This window comes from Cyclopterus lumpus, chromosome 7, assembly GCF_009769545.1.
Source record: "Cyclopterus lumpus isolate fCycLum1 chromosome 7, fCycLum1.pri, whole genome shotgun sequence".
NCBI classification, from domain to species: domain Eukaryota; kingdom Metazoa; phylum Chordata; class Actinopteri; order Perciformes; family Cyclopteridae; genus Cyclopterus; species Cyclopterus lumpus.
The window spans coordinates 16172889-16189482 of NC_046972.1; the positions used below are offsets into that span (position 1 = coordinate 16172889).

The 16594-nt window shown below is 38.2% G+C and overlaps 1 protein-coding gene across 1 annotated transcript; it reads left to right on the plus strand.

The window, feature by feature from the left end:
- The first annotated feature begins 498 nt into the window (after nucleotides 1–498).
- Nucleotides 499–15849, plus strand: spats2 (spermatogenesis associated serine rich 2). The gene is given in 15 exon segments (XM_034538419.1): nucleotides 499–611; nucleotides 2965–3160; nucleotides 4194–4273; nucleotides 5338–5446; nucleotides 6025–6074; nucleotides 6316–6408; nucleotides 6410–6445; nucleotides 6447–6540; nucleotides 6830–7009; nucleotides 7187–7322; nucleotides 9498–9556; nucleotides 11866–11975; nucleotides 12219–12321; nucleotides 12558–12703; nucleotides 12800–15849. Coding segments are annotated over 14 exon segments (1476 nt in total). The 5' UTR covers nucleotides 499–611; nucleotides 2965–3138; the 3' UTR covers nucleotides 13058–15849.
- Nucleotides 15850–16594: the final 745 nt, after the last annotated feature.

Here is a 16594-nt window from a genome sequence, read left to right on the forward strand (position 1 = left end):
ATATAAACTTGTGACCACACATCATTTTCTGCAACTTTACCAAATAAGCCTGATAATGATCGTGCTGGAAACTATGTCTGAGACCTGAGACACAGAAGTATCAATCTGTGAACCCAGTTTCTCTGTCCTAGTTCTAAAATCAGGGAACAACTAACGCCACTTAAATAACGCCACAACATAGTTGTTTGTCACCAAGTTTTTCACGAGTCATACACAAAGAAAGACGTGTACCCTTTGTGCAATTAAGTAAGACTATTGTACTGGAGGGTAAAGTAACGTCTACTATCCTAGATGGGCCATATGTTGCAAGGTCACCATTAATACAGACAACACACCAATTAATTAGTTATTTGTATCTACATTTGATCAATTATTGTCTTGGTGTTTTCATATGCAGAGCTTTTGTATATCAATGGACTGGGAAACCCTCGAGTTTTCAAAACTGCTTGTTAAAAAGGGAGGTTGTTTGAACCTAACCTGGCAACCCCGATGGAGTCTAGTCGAGTAAACCATTGCCCACAGCAGACTACTTGGCATTATAGACGGCTGGCGGTGGAGTCAGTGGGAGCCTGTTTGCAGAATTGACTGTTCAGTTTTCTTGACAACACCACGTACGTATTCAGTAATATGTATATACATAACACATTGAGCTAATCACGGATCTAATGCGCGCAGCTTTATTCGTAGCGTCGCTGTTTAACGTTAAAGTTGAGCAGCTAACGTTGAGGTTTGGTTAGCTTCAATGTGAGTGACAACAGAGCGTTGACAAATAAAAGCTGTCCGCTAGCTGCGTGCTAGCTACGGCTGCGTGCATAGAATAGACGTTTACGGTTCATTTAGTCATTGTTGGTGTTGAGGATGTAATGGGACATCACTGAGGTTAGTAGCGCAGACACCAGCTAATCACACAGACGTGAGGGGATGTTAGCAAGCTAACGTGAACGTAACCTCCGGACTTCAGCCTAATAACGTTACGTGAACCCTCTCGTGCGACGCTCAGCTGGAAGGCTGCGAAATATGTGCTGTTTGAATAAGTCCTGTTTCACAAGGATGTGTAACATTATTAGTTAACGTTAACATTAAGTTGGCTATTGGTTGGATTGTGTGTGTGTTGTTGCTGTGATTGCAGGAAACCATGGATATCTGAAATGTTTTTTACAGCCACCCTGAGGCTTTGACGAATTGCACGGACTTTGAATTAACGTTACGTTATATTTTTTAAGATGGTAGCTTAACTGCGACGAGTAATGACAGGGATCACAATCTGATTAGCTTTAACTTTAACGTTAACTGTTTTAATTAGGATGTTTAATGTTAGTTTAATGGCCTGGATTAAGAAGTGCTCCATTTTTAAGTACTACGACTTTGGATACAGATGTACCTGGTTTATTCCTGTTTGTCAGAAGAAATGATTTGGCTCTGGTGATTTAAAAAAAAAAAAAAAAATATATATATATATATATATATATATATATATATATATATATATATATATATATATATATATATATATATATATATATATATATATATATATATATATATATATATATATATGCATATTGGACCTTCAATGAAAACTGAAGACTTATTTGAGATTGACTTATGTTACTATGACTAGAGACTATTTTCCGGATGAATTGTTTGGTCTATAAAATGTCAGACAATTAAGAACAATGTCCATCCCAGTTTCAAAGTCCAAGCTGATGTCTTTTTAAATTTCCTGTTTTGTCAGTCCAAAACCCAAAGATCTTCACATTAATATTATGTAAAACAGCGGAAAGCAGAAAAACAGCATTTTCTGTCATTTTGGCATTAATTGACTATAATGATTAATCGATTGTAATAATAATTGAGGAATATTTTTCAGACAGTTGGTCAACTAATTGTTGCGTCTCCAACTGGACAGAAGACCCTCTAGGTTTTCACACATCCACCTTATTTGCCAACCTCAAACTTTTCAGTCCCCAGTTTATTTCAGTGCTGAGTGAGCACTTCTGAGCTGCATCACAAGTGCACCTGGCACCCTCTTCAAGACTCATGCACCATCCCTCTTGATACACATAATGCATCCTAGTGTTTTGCATGAGCCCCTGCTGCAGTGTCGTGTTGATTGTGCTTCTACTTAGTTTGACGTATGTAGAGGTTGTTGTGTAACCAGGACTGTGTGACATGCCAAGTCCTAATCAGCAGGGTGTGGGTTTGTATAGTTTGTAAGTTTCACTTTTTAGAAAACCTGTGTCAGAAAGCAAAACCTAACAGTTGGTAAACAGCTGACCTATCAACAATTGAGTCCAGATTGTCGGAGGTCTGGTTGAGGTATTTTTAAGCAAATTGCACTGAACATAGTGGGTACCGATTGTTACTGTGCTTGTGCAACTCTCAACAGAGATGACAAGGAGGCGAAATGGCTCAAGTGTATGTTTTAATCAACAAAAGTTGACCAAAGTGCTGCACAGTGGTAAAATAACAATACAAGCCCATATAAGAATGCTCACTTCCATCATCGTCTCCAGAAAAGGCAATGGTTTATATTATTTACCCTGCTATGTGTAGCCCTTACAGCATTATCACCCACCACTCCTGCAGAGAACTGAGAAAAGGGAACTACCATTCAAAGATGTGTTTCTCTAAAGTCCTGCTAACATCCTCCCCTCCCCCAAACTAAATGCTGCTTTTCAGCCAAGGACAATATTAACTACAGATTTTTTTTTTCAAGAATGCTCTGCCAGACAGACAATAACTTATTGAAAACCTGTTTTTCATTTATAGAGGAAATTGATTTCATTTGCTTTCATATGTTCAGATGTTACAAAAGTGGATTTTTGGTATCTGCATTTCTGGTTCATTCAGGATTGTGACAGTTACTTTTTAATTTTTTGGGACTTGTTTCTTTTCTACTTTCTAGTTCATGGGGAAAAATCGTTTTCAGTTTTGTTTCTCTCTCTGCCCCTCCCCCCACAGATTCGGATCAACTTGGTGGAGAAAAGTTGTGAGCCTTATTGGCGTCTTGTCTTACAAGAAAAACAAAGTGATATTGACAACTCTTGGAGCCTTTATTTGAACACCATCTTAAGCATATTTGAAGTGTCATTACAGTCTTGAGGAAGTACCTAACCAAGTGTGGCCTGAGACAACATGGCAAAGAAAAACCAGAAGGGTATGTATTAACTTTTTTAAAGACATTAGCAAAATAAAAATGTATATGTTATTAAATATGTTTAGAGTACAATCACACACATGAAATATGTAATTTGTTGTATAAATGGCTGCAGCATTTAGTTGAAGAATGTTTAAGTTTAAATTATAGTTTAAGATAAAATAATGAATAAACTAATGCATAATTGATCATTAATTTAGTCCTAAAATTACAAGTGTAGTCTAACAGACTACAGTACTTGTACAGTATATCATTTATATAGTATATAAACATTGTATTGAATATATCGTCCCCATTGTCACAATATCCGATCCAGCTATTTCAGTTCCTATCGGCTCAATATCAGCATCGGGTGCTGATAATGCTGTGGAGATTTACAGTAACATTAACCTACTTTCATACACCGGGAAAACAACTTTTACGTGGCTTTTTTTCCCCAGAATGCTCTGCCAGCATTTTTTCCCTCGTTTTTAAATGGCCATAGATTAACTTTGGACTTTCCCCTGACTTTTCATACTCCGCTGTCCGCTTTTGTTTAGTAGTTTAAAAAAAATTGTCCTCAGACCTCTGTTGGAAATATATATTTATTTATTATTTACGCTTATTATACTTGATGAAAGAAACTTGAAAGACATTTCAGGCACAGAAGAGTTTCTTTTTATTTTCACTTGTGCATGCTGCTTTTACTGGTAACCAAAGTTGGACCAATTATGCCTACATTAAACAAATCAAAAATCAATGTTCTACTAATGTGATAAGTCAATTTGATTGATTGATTGACTTATGTTACAAATTAATAGATTAATTAATTACAAGTAGATAAAAATGGCATTGCAAGTTTCAACTTTTTACTTGCTTTTTAAGACAAATAGCCCCCCAAGCACACATTTATAATAAACGGTCTCTGACGACTCTTTCCAGGAAATTTTTTAAGATTCCTGGTGGTTGTTTGTTTTGTAAATTATAATCGACAATGAATTGCAAATAGGATTCAAGGCCTGAACAGACAATGGAGTTTGTGATTTTGTTCCAGACACATCGGGTGTGGTATTTGACACTCGGTCAAACATGGCCATGTCCCAGGGAGGAACAACTGAGAGGATGAAGGAGAAGGTAAGAAGTATACACGGTGCGCATTACTGGAACTTTTTTTTGTAAAAGGTACATTTTTTGGTCCAAAATTAAAATATGAATGGATTCTAATCTCTTCCAAAAAGTCAACCATTTCCATTCTGTGTTGGTGGATTCGCCCCTCAGCCTCGATATTTAGTTTTATTAGTTCTGCCCTCTGCACAGCAGTTTTGGCAACCATAAACCCAAGAGGGAAGTTGTCGGAAGAAGAGCAGCAGTTATAGTATCGCTAAATGAAAAATGCATAGTTTTAGACAAATGAAGAGGCTCGTAGTTGCATTAAAAGTAGTTTATTCCATGAAAACTAAAATATATTTAAACAATTTAAAGGGCATAACACGCATTACTTTTGCAATAAAAGTCAAATTTACAATTTTAGACAATATAACATGGCTCTTACACTCTCTTAAAGACTCACCAATAGGTCCAGATAGTTACCCTGCTAGATATCTGGAATGTGCCAGTGGCACCCAAGTGCTAAGCGGTGACGATTTTTCTCTGTTCTCTGGCTTTTGTCAGGGAGCTTCAAAAATATAATGCACATAAACTACAAACGGCCTGTGTCCATAAAGCGTTTATTTTTTCTCTGAGCAGTAGCATCTTTTTCAATTGTTCTTAATGAGGAGAGAGGGATGCAGCCACCCAGAGAAAAGGTGCTGCACCCAGCATCTTTTCCTGAGCCCTACGCCTTTTTTGTTTGCAACTGCTCCTTGTTGAAAATCTCTGACCTTTTCAGAGAAGCACTGGTGACCTCTGTCAGAAATGTAGGGGGAAGCTTGTTTTGGCTGTGACTATTGATTCTGAGCATTATGTCATACCGACATCATTACGCAGACCGAAAAGCCCATTTGTGATTCTGGGTGAGTTTTATCATCAGGCGTATTGACTCCGATGAATCGTCTTTCTTGCTGTCAGATTGAGCGATGACAAGCTCACCCATTCAAAGTAGGAGGGTAAGCATCCTCCGGTTGGTGCTGTTGCTTGACTTTTTTTTTAAGATTAAAATCTGTTTGTTTAATACCTTTGTGCTTTTTCTTCTGTTACAGATCAGTGCCGTCAGGGCTGTGGTGCCCAACAAAAGTAACAATGAGATTGTACTGGTTTTGCAGCATTTTGAGAACTGTGTTGACAAGGCCGTTCAAGCGTTCTTAGAAGGTATGAAGATGTCACCGTTGGATCTCAAGAATGTGAATTATGGGCCTCTATGCCTTTTTATAAATAATTACTTCCCCATTAAACCGATAGATCCACTTACAACTAAACTAAAAGCATCAGCAACTGAACACCTTGACATTATTAGATACCTATTCACCACTCTACCTATCAGGTGCAGCATCCTAACACACAGAGGATAAAATATATTTGTTTCACAGTACAACAGTTAAAACAATTATTAGGTCTTGAAAATCGTGATAACTATACTACATGAAGAAAAAATAAAAATTATACTTGTATATTTACACCACTACCTTGTTGGTTTACTGAATTGAAGTCAGACCTGGCATGCCGCCCACATTGCTTGTGCTTAACAAGACCTTGAGAGTTTTTCATGCATGCCGTGCTTTGCATACAGAAGGCTGAGCGTCATTTGCACGCCTCTTAGTTTTGCAGGTGTAATTACAGAACAAGAATGTTGTCACACTGCTTTGTTCCTTATTAATACAACCTCAGTGTATTCAGATATAAGTCACTCAAGCACCGTCGATATAAATGTTGTTTGCTTTACACCACAGGCAGTGCAGTTGAGATCCTGAAGGAGTGGAATGTTACCGGCAAAAAGAAGGTGAGAACCTGAAAGCTGCATCTTGAGCGTGTCTTTGTTGATGTGAGCGTAATCATGGCCGCTCTATCTAAAAGAAATGGCTGTGTGTTCAAAGTGCTCTTCATTAATTCATTTTCAGCTTATCTTTCTTTTCCCTGTGTGCCCTGAAATTGTTCTGACTCACAACTCCGATTTAAGATAGAGATCATAAGCAAAGAGAATTTCAACAATGAGGTTTGACATTGATATCTCCTTGTTCAGCCCAAGAAGAAAAAGAAAGCCCAAGCCTCAGCCAGAGGCTTCAGCAGAGCCTGCTCCACCTGAGGCCACACCACTTGACGAGGGCAAGGACGAGGGTGAACGGCTTTCATAACAACGGATCAGTCATGGATTGGAGAGTCGCTTGATTCTCTAAGTGAACAGTTGGACTCTGCCTCCCTGGATGCAGCTGAGCTGGACTCTGAACCCGCTACATCCGAAACCACCGGTAATCACAGCTCTTATAAATGAGAAAGGCAAAAATAGGAATGGCTGAATCATTTCTTATTAACAATTTATTTCTAGAAATTATCCTATCAAATCTCACCACTTTCTCCTCTTTTTAAATTGTCAACAATATTTTTGGTGACTTTTCTTGCACTTCTTTATAAAGAGCCAATTACTCTGGCCAACTTGTGGACTAATTTGACTCATCTCTATCTTAAGCAGGTTTTTTGGGGGAAGTTAGTTTGGAAATACGTACTTTACGTGTTGTAAAGCCATCCGTCTTCTCACAGGTGCAGAAGCAGAAAGTCAAAGTAGCGCGCCAAGCCCCCCCTTAAAGCAAGGAGGGAGGAATCACCAGGGTCCTAGAGGCAACAGAAACCGACACAGGCTAGACACAAATTCCAATCCAACCACTTCCTCATTTCCACCAACCACTGATGAGCAAGGATCATCGGGAGTCAAGAAGATGGGTTAGACACCAAATACCTCTTAAATGTTCTTGTCTTGCATGTACTATTTTTGAACATCATGGATTAATACGGTATGGCGTGCTGTTACCAAGACACAGGTAAAACCCAATCTGGGACAAAATGTCTTGTAGCTCTTCTTCAACGTGTGCCTAAATCAAGATAACGTTTCCCTCTCAGCTCCCAACATTGACCGCTCTGTGAAGGACCTGCAGAGATGCACCGCATCACTGACTCGCTACAGGATAGTGGTGAAGGAGGAGATGGACTCCTCAATCAAGAAGATGAAGCAGACGTTTGCTGAGCTCCTGAGCTGGTGAGCATGTTTCTTCTAAAATCTGCCTCTGTTCATGGCTGTAGTTGAATCTTAATGTAATGGGATATTTGAGCATGTTGCAAAGTGAGGTGTAACAAAACCCTGTGAGGGCTAATTTTCCATTGCAGGAGCTTTTCCAGGGTACCAAAAACCTTTTTAAAGAATGTTAGTTATTGTATGATGGATCAAGTAGCTAAAAAAAGTTCCTTCTTCAGGGGTGGTATTTTCCAATGGTGCAGAAACCTTAATCGCGGGGGGTCCTGATTACTGAAAACGCAAACAGAAATGCGTAGAAGGGACTTCCAAGTTCCTGAGTTTATTATCATATTCGTATTATCCAGAATTTGATCCATAACATTTCCTCAGTCAGCTTGTATGGTCTGTAGAAGCAGAATGGGGTAGCATTACCAGCACCCGTACCAGTTCTCATAATACATCCGTGGTTTGTGTGTTCCTGATTGCCACACTCAAGGTGGGGTGAAAAGCCTGCTGTCATAGCCTCCTTCTGTTACAAATCTTAAAATTTAGATGATATAGATTTTTTTAATTGACTTAATAACAATACGATGTGTAACATATACTCATGATAGTTCTATGTAGGGAAGTTGCAAATACAATATTTCCCTTTGAAATGTGGAGTAGAAAGAAGCGTCAGTGTGCTTAGTTACATTCTACTAATGATTTAAATCTACTTTTCTTCTCTTCAAACCTTGATTATAGGCCTTTTCAGTAAGAGGATCACAATAACGTAAAAACTGAAAAAATGGAGTATTAATATGTCTTTTACTTGGAACCATTAAATGATACGCGTCCAATCACAATCCATGCCCTCATCCATGGTATCTTGGCCAAAAACTGCTTGATGTAGAGGGAAAGGCCACAAGTGCGTCCAGCTACTTCATGCAGCTGTGTTCGTCTTGCTCAAGCTGCAAATTGTCAGCTCAAGAATCTTGAATAGAAATGTTAGGCAAAAATAGCAAGGAAAACTCTCTGAACAAGTTTGAATCTGTACTGAAAGTAGAGTGACAGCTTGTTATGTCATCCAGCTGCTGACATTAAAGGAGACATATTATGCTAATGTTCAGGTTTGTACTTGTAAACATGTTCTAGAAACCCCAAATACTTGCTTTCATCTTCAAAAACTCTTAATTTTCATTATACTGTCTGTCTGAATATACCTTTATTCACCCCATGTCTGAAATGCTCCATTTCAGCACATTTCTTGTTTACTTCCTGTCAGCTGATCCTGTTTACATTTACAACTGTCAAATAGTCTAAGTATTGTATAGAAATCCTGACGGCTTGTTTCAAGGCAACATTATCTTAATACGGGTTACGTTGTAATACTTGCACAGTGTTTTATATTGCTCTTTGACCTGTTATGTTTGACCCTATAATAAAAACATGGAAATCTCCCTTTTTGACAAGATTTGACCCATAAGGACTCTCCTTCTGTCATGAAAAACCAGAAGCCTTCCTATGAAGAGTAATTTTCTTGTTTTTAAGTTTTAAACTATGCACTCTTTTTTTTTCTCATCTTGTATAAACCTATTATTTTATGCACAAAACTGTTACTTTATGCGACATGTGCTGATTATTACATTATGAGCCTCTATTACAGTGTGAGCTGCTCCAGTGGACCTTTACGTACTCCTAGTTCTTCTACTCTTACTTGGTTTCAGTTAACCCGACATGTTTAACAGTGTAAGCTCCGCCCTCGATGAAGAACGGAGAGTAAGGAGCGCTGCAGTAAATCACAGCAAAACAAGACTCAAACTATATATTTACATTGATGCAGAATCTTCATGTCCACATAGCGATGCATCCTAAAATCAAGAATTGTCCACACTAGTTTCTTTGCCTTATTTAAATCAACTTTCTCCTTCAGCTTTTGTGGAGAAATTAAATTGTGGTACAATAAAAAATAATAAAAAGCACCATTTGATAATGACACTGTGTAGAACCCCCTTTCATGTATTAATTCTCAACTGCTCAATTGTATTGCATTTGCTGTTTTGCATTATCATTCGGACGATGCTGTATTTCTGATCTCCAAGTGTGCAGCTGCCTCTATTTTGAATGTTATTAGAATTAATTAATAATCTTGGTTCCTCTCTTTAGTAAAGTATAAGGAAAGAAAGTTAACCCCTCCTCATTCTCTCTTTTTTTTTCTAGTTTAATGGATAGAGAAGTGACTCTAATGGGAGAAATGGACAAAGTGAAAGCAGAGGCCAGTAAGTACTGTATATCTTCTCAAGTATGTAGACTGAACTAAAGCCCTGCTTCTTACATACTACCCGGGAGCTGTTAGTATTCTTCACATATAATGATCACCTCATTCAAGGGCCTGGAGAATCTTTAAAAAAAAAAAAGTGTGTGTTGACAGAGCAAGACTGCATATTTGTACAAGTAGGCCATTCTCTCTTATTCTGGCCTCTCAGTGTTGTGTGTTTCAAGCCTGGAAAAAGTGAATAGTGTCAGGTGTCCAGAGACTCAATGCTGTCTTTGTGCAAGGTGATTTGGGGATTGAGAGGAAAGCAAAGAAACTAGTATTTCTTCGACATTACAAAAGCCAGGTTTCCTCAATGTGCCTTCTAATAATCTCATTCTTGTGTTTAACTGATAGGTTTTCCTGTATAACCTCAGATCTATGTCATACAATCGGCAACAATTAAATCCCCCAAAATATGTATTTAAGAGGACAGTTCAGTCCTTATTGATCCATGGTGGAAATACTTGTTACCAAGTACCAGTAGCTACTACAGATTTTTAAGGGCTGCAGCTAAATTGATTTCTTGTAATTATCGATTAATCTCCCAATTAGTTTCTCAATTAATTGTTTAGTCAATATAGTGTCAGAAAAAAGGGAAAATGTTTCCAGAACAACTTCCTTTAGTGGTGAAAAGTAATGCATTCACTCAAGCACTGCAGTGCTTTTATTTTGTTGCTGTTTTATACTTACAAATATTGTCCTTTTGACGACATTTATTTGACAACTTTATGAGTACATCTGCTTGTTAATAATATTACAACATATCGTCGACAAACAAATGTTGTATTATTGTAGGTTTAGAGAAGACTTAAACGATTCACAGGGAAATTGTCCAGCTACTCAGCAGTAGGTTATTTAAATTAGCCCCACCGTTTCCAGCATTACATTAAAGTTGTGAACACAGTAATGCATCAATAATTATAATTCACTATATATACATTATTTTGAGTATTTCTACATTGTAGTATTGCTATGTTTACTTTAGCAAAATATCAGAGTTCATCTGCCAACACTGACTTAAGAGCAAGAAGACGTCTTCACATTTTTTTGTACGGCTTACAATTCAAGACCCAAAATATATATTTCTTTTGAAGAAAAGATTTTAACAACTTACCGATCATCAGCTCTAATCGAGGAATCTGTTACTCCAGGTAATCGATTGCTCTATAAATGCCTTTCATAGAAAAAAGAAATGTCTATCATGACCTTTAGTAAGAGTAACAGACCAAAACATATTCGGTTTACAATCATATAAAATGTAAAATTCTCAAATTAAAGAAGCTGGAACCAGACATTTGGTAATTTTAGATAAACAACACTAAAGTGATAATACTGTTGGAACTTGGATTCTGCTTTTCATTTTGTTTTCCAGGCCAGAAAAACATTGGTGAGGTTTAAACTGATTTGTCAGTCTGTAGTCGAGCTGATATTCCAGTAGTGCTAACCGTACACAAACCCTTTATTTCCACTGTGAAGCTGGAAGAAGAGCTTTGCTGAAGAAACATGATAATTCCATCTTGCTGTCGACTAGATTGTTGTGCATTTGACACTGAAACAGGAAGCTGTTCCGATTCAAATTTGCGAACATTTTGATGTCACGCTTCCAGCTTCTGTAACCAATGAATGTTGTTTTATTCTATTCCTATTGAACTGCTGCTCAGAGGTACATTTGTCTCTTTCTGCCATTTCAGTCTAGTTGAACCATTTCACAGTTTGTTGTTCTCCATGTAAAAAAACAAACCCTTCATACAGAATAACATCTATTTGTAAAGAGGACTTTCTACAACCTAAGCATGACAGGCCATTCAAACCTCCAGAGTAGTCCTCTGACATCTGACTGGACCCAATGAAGCTTTTGTGCCAAGAGATTCCAGGTGTTTAAATAGCAGTGTACACAGTATCTTGCTTTAAAAATGGCTTTATCTCTGACCCTTGTTTATCTTTTAGATGCTGAGTCAGCTGTACTTTGTACTTGTCATATCAAATTACAGCTGAGTTCTTATAGAAAACTGAAACTTACTGGGACTGCTGGGAATATCTGTTCTATAGAAACAGACTTTGAGAACTTTAACATTATAATGATTATATAATTTTAATAATCTGCAGCTATAATGACAATCGATTTAATCCTTTAAATCACCTTTCAAGCACAATACCAAATGCTTCTCAGTTTGCTGATTTTGAATAAAAGTGAATACCTTCAGGTTTTGGACTATCTTGGGCAAAAGAAATGTATCATATCTGGTAAAGATCACATTGGTTTTGTTTCAGTGTCAATTTTGAACGCCCGGCAGAAAAAAGCGGAGGAGCTCAGAAGGTTGACGGACCAGTCGGCATCCATGTCTGAGGAGCAGTTAACTGAACTGCGTGCAGACATCAAGGTGCTTAAACAATGCAGCTGCTCCAGTTTGGCCTCTCTTGGCTCTTTCTTAGTACACAGCCTCATCGTGTCTAATGGGAGTTAATTGTTGAGCTCCTGTTGAAAGCAAACTTAAAAAGCTCATTTGTTGTCCAAACTAATAATTTAAATTAAAAAAAAAAATGCATTTAAATGATACAAAATACATTTTGCATTGTGCAGCATGTTGATGATGAATATAATCTGTCTCTAATTTTTCCCTCAGCACTTTGTGAGCGAGCGTAAATATGATGAAGACCTCGGGAGAGCTGTGAGATTTACGTTTGATCTTGAACCGCTGAAGACCAGCATCTCCGGGTTCGGATCAGGTGCGGTATCATTTTTTTCCTTTTGTGTTCAAAGTTTCAGTATTTTTATAAGGTCATATCCATAATTACAGCTGTTTGTCAGCAGACTGGAAGTACACTCACGGTGGCCAATAAATCAATTATATATCATAATTGGCCAATATGTGTGCCTCACGGTAGCAACAAATTAAATGAGGAATCTTCCTTCATGAGACAGGTCCCATGTTGTACTGACTACTGTGTGGTTTCTTTTACAGTTTACCATCCGCGTACAAGTTACTCAAATCGGTCCCGTTGTAGCTCCACGTCCTCTTCTGTCGCCGGCCCAAGCCTGCTGGAAACTCCTCCTCCCACCCAGACCCAAAGCCCGCCAAGTGAAAACCGCCCTCCACCAAACAAACAGGTCAGCTGAGAAAGCAGTTGTGTTTTCATTCAGACAAATAAAGATGTTGACTTTAGCAATGTAATTAATTCTGAATTTTGATTATCCAATTCTCAGATTTTCCAGGGCAACAGGCGTACTTTCCAGGGACAAGGGTATTACTCGGGCGGTCAGAGGTATAACGGCGGTTCCTACAATGAGAGAAACGTTGGTCGTGCTAACCACCGCTACCAGAGTGACGGTGGTCCTTCTGGTCCTTCCCAGCACTCGCACAGCTCAAGAGGTCCCCACCATTCCTCTACCACCTCCAACAACCAAGACCGACCCTCTAATAACGGGCTGCCCCAAAGGCCTCCGCGGACGCACTGCCCTTGACATTGGAAATCCTGTGCTTAATCAAACCCACCTACTAACCCTTGCACTCCCCTTCCCATGACCTCCCCATACCCTCAACAGTCTCCCCTCTACTAACTCCTTTCAATGAAGAATAGAATACAAGTTTACATATTTCCGTCAGTTAAGCTGTAATGCCACCTCTCTAAAATCTATCCATTCATCCTTCTCACTGTTCTATATTCATACTTCCTTTTGCATTCCTCCCTTTCTGGTTATGGTAACACTTTCTATCTTTAGCCCTCTCTGAGAGATCTCATTGCTATGCTATTGTCAGTCTCTGTCACAGAACTTTTTTGCAGGTAAGCTATCTGCCAGAGACTGACGTGATTACATGCAACAATTTGTGCACTATTGAAGTTAAACTCGTAGTACTATTTCTGTTTTTGCATTGCTTATGTCAGCTCACTGATTTGCACCTCTTTTCTTGTGTTGTCACCCAGAATCATTTCAATGCCTTCACAATGGAAAGTGTAGTGAAAGTGCAAAAGTAGTTCTAGCAGTAACAGATCTAGTAGACATGCAATCGACACTACAGACTATTTTTAATCTTTACAAGGGAAGAAGAATTCAACCCATCAAACTGCTATCCAGAGCTTTTTGTATGGCTGCTATAAACCATAGGGAACTTGTTAACACTAGGACGTCAATGTGTTTGAGAGTAACTCTGAACACAAAGGGGGCCCTCTGAAAGCAATAGTTTGACATTTGAGAAATGACTCATTTGATTTCTTGCCAAGAGTTTGATTTAAAAAGATGGATAGCAGTTTCGTATTTGAAGACTAATTTGAAACCGTCACCAGCGCACAGTGAGCTTAGCACAAAAGCAGCTGGAAACGACAGGCCTAATGTCACACAATCCAAATTTGCTTATTTTGTACAATAACTTCAGTGTAAAAATGTAGTTCTGGTTTATGTGCCAGGCAGAGAAAAGCTAGCTGTTGCCGTACTGACATGAGGGTGGGATCAAACTTATCATCCAACTCTCTGCAAGAAAATGAATATGCACATTTCCCAAAAAAAATAGTTTTTCCTTTTTTAAATACTGGCTAAGATGGCAATGTATCGCCCTCCCATTGGCCAACAGGGTTATTGTGTGTGCTGTTGTTGGCTTGCTGTCTTATTTTGTAACGAGAGCTCATTACCTATTGATGACGAATATCACAACAAAGGAAACTGTTCACTTGCCGTTCTATATTTAGTCCTTGACATTTCAGATGAATTTTCTTCCACGCGCACCGTTTCTTCTTCTTGTTCTATGCACTTGGATGGCATATTAATGACACGCTTGCCTTTAGTCACAGAGAGACTTCACGTTTGCCTTTCTAGAGATGGTACTTGTAGAGCGGGCGTGCGGTCTATAAATATATGCGTGAGAATAAGATGATCTTCCCCTTTTTTTATATTTTCACTTTATCCCCTATGTGAACATAGAAACTGATCAAACTGATGAGTGCATTGGAAGGTTGTATTGACTTCACTTCTTTTTTCTTTTCTTTCTATGGCTGCCAAGATGCTTTGAGGCTGTTTGTTGAGGTGAAGTCTCATCGTAGTGGCCACAGCTGGTGAATACCTCAATGCTGATGTTTTGACACGGCCTGTTTTCAGTTAGTTTTTTCTCGCAGTGGGCTCTTATTCAAGGGACAGGGACCCCTGGTGAGCTCTCACCTCTTATCATCTTGTAGTTGTGTACATGCAGTATGTGGAGCTGCAAGGCTGTAGTCTAAGACTGGTTGCTGCATTTACTTCATGTGTCGTCTTCCTTCGAGCAGTCTTTTGGAAGAAAATTGTTTCTCCCCCCCCCCCCTTTTTTTTTTAAGTTGCTTTGTGGTTTTCTGATCAAAGGGAGATTTTTCTTCATATTTGAGATTACTTTTTTACTTTAGTAATTATGCGGGTTAATGTTGTGGCATTAACTTTGTTTTTCGGTCTTTGGTAAATATGTGCTGTAATGACATACATATGTTTTGACTAAAAGCAAAAGTATATTTTGTGATATACACTCAGTTCCTTTAGTAGTGAGCCAATTCGACTAGAAAACTTACTTCGACAAGCAAAAAAAACTTTTCTTAATATGCTTTCAGAGGTGATGAAGACTTTTATTGACTGGTGTTTTGGGGGCTGCAGTTTGAATTGAAAGCTGTAGGACAGATAAACACATCAGCTTTTATTCCACATATCTCCAGTGTGCCCTGGAGGTGCTGGATTCGTTCAATCAAGACTCACAGAGAGTAGAGTTAGTCTGCCTCACTTTATCCACTTTTCTTTTGTTTTACATTCCAAACTGTAGTAATATTAGGTTTTCGCCAAAGATAATTATGTCCTGTTTTAAAGTTGCTGCCTTTTTTGTTTTCCCCCTCAGCCTGTCAAGAATTCCAAAGGGATGAATCACGTTTTCTTCTTTCTTCTTGATCCCACCCTACTTTATTTTCTGATTCCTTACCGTATATACATTTATGTAGCTATATAATGTTGTGCTCACATGGGGCATTTTGTATACGATATTCATCGTAGGCATAATGGAGGTTAAACATCTAGTTCATTCATTCTTTCAGTAGACCATGTGTCCTCCTCCAGACAACTTTTCTGAGACAACTGTAAACTCAAGTGCCTTTTCCTTGTCTCCCACCAATTCATTGACATCTCCTCCACCAGAGTATGGACCAAAGACATCGACTGTCCCGACCCCTCCCCCCCCGTCCTCTCTTTCTCCCCACTCACTGAATGAATTGCACACTTTTCATTTACTACGAATAAACAGTTTGCAATACTGACTGACTGTGTGTTTTCTAACTGTACTGGTATGTAATAGTGGGGTAAGCAGCCCATGAGCTGAAGCAGAAGTAACTATGAGGTCACCAAGTACATTTACTTTTTCATGACAAACTATATAGTATACCATTTTCTGAGATTTCTTTAAGACATACTAGATAAAGACTTTTCAATGTTTATCGACACATAATATACTATGTTGTGATTTAAGACATACCATATTTACTTAAGACGATGACTTTTTTATACTGGAGTGACCTTTAATGATTTTCATGGTACTATAATTCTATTTTATATTTTTACACTATACTCGTGACATTTTATGACATACTATAACTTTTGTATGGCTTTTCATGACCTACATCATCACTTTTACATAATATGGTGTATTTAGACGATACCATTACCCATGTCATGACATCAACTGTTATCACATACTTTACTAACTTTAATTTCTATGACATACTATAGAATTACATTTTTATGACCACCTATTGCATTATTCAATATTTTTTGACATACTAGACACAACTTTGACTTGGTAGTGTTGATTGATGCAAATTCTACTATGGCAGATTTTGACACTTTACTGTTCATTTACGTTTGTTTTATGACATACTATACAAGACTGTCAGTTTAATGACATGCAATACTATGACTTTAGGTAAAAGGACTTGTGCTTTTCTAGTCTTCTGACCATGCAAACGCTTCAACACCACTCATTCATTCTTTTACAGAGTGCGTCAT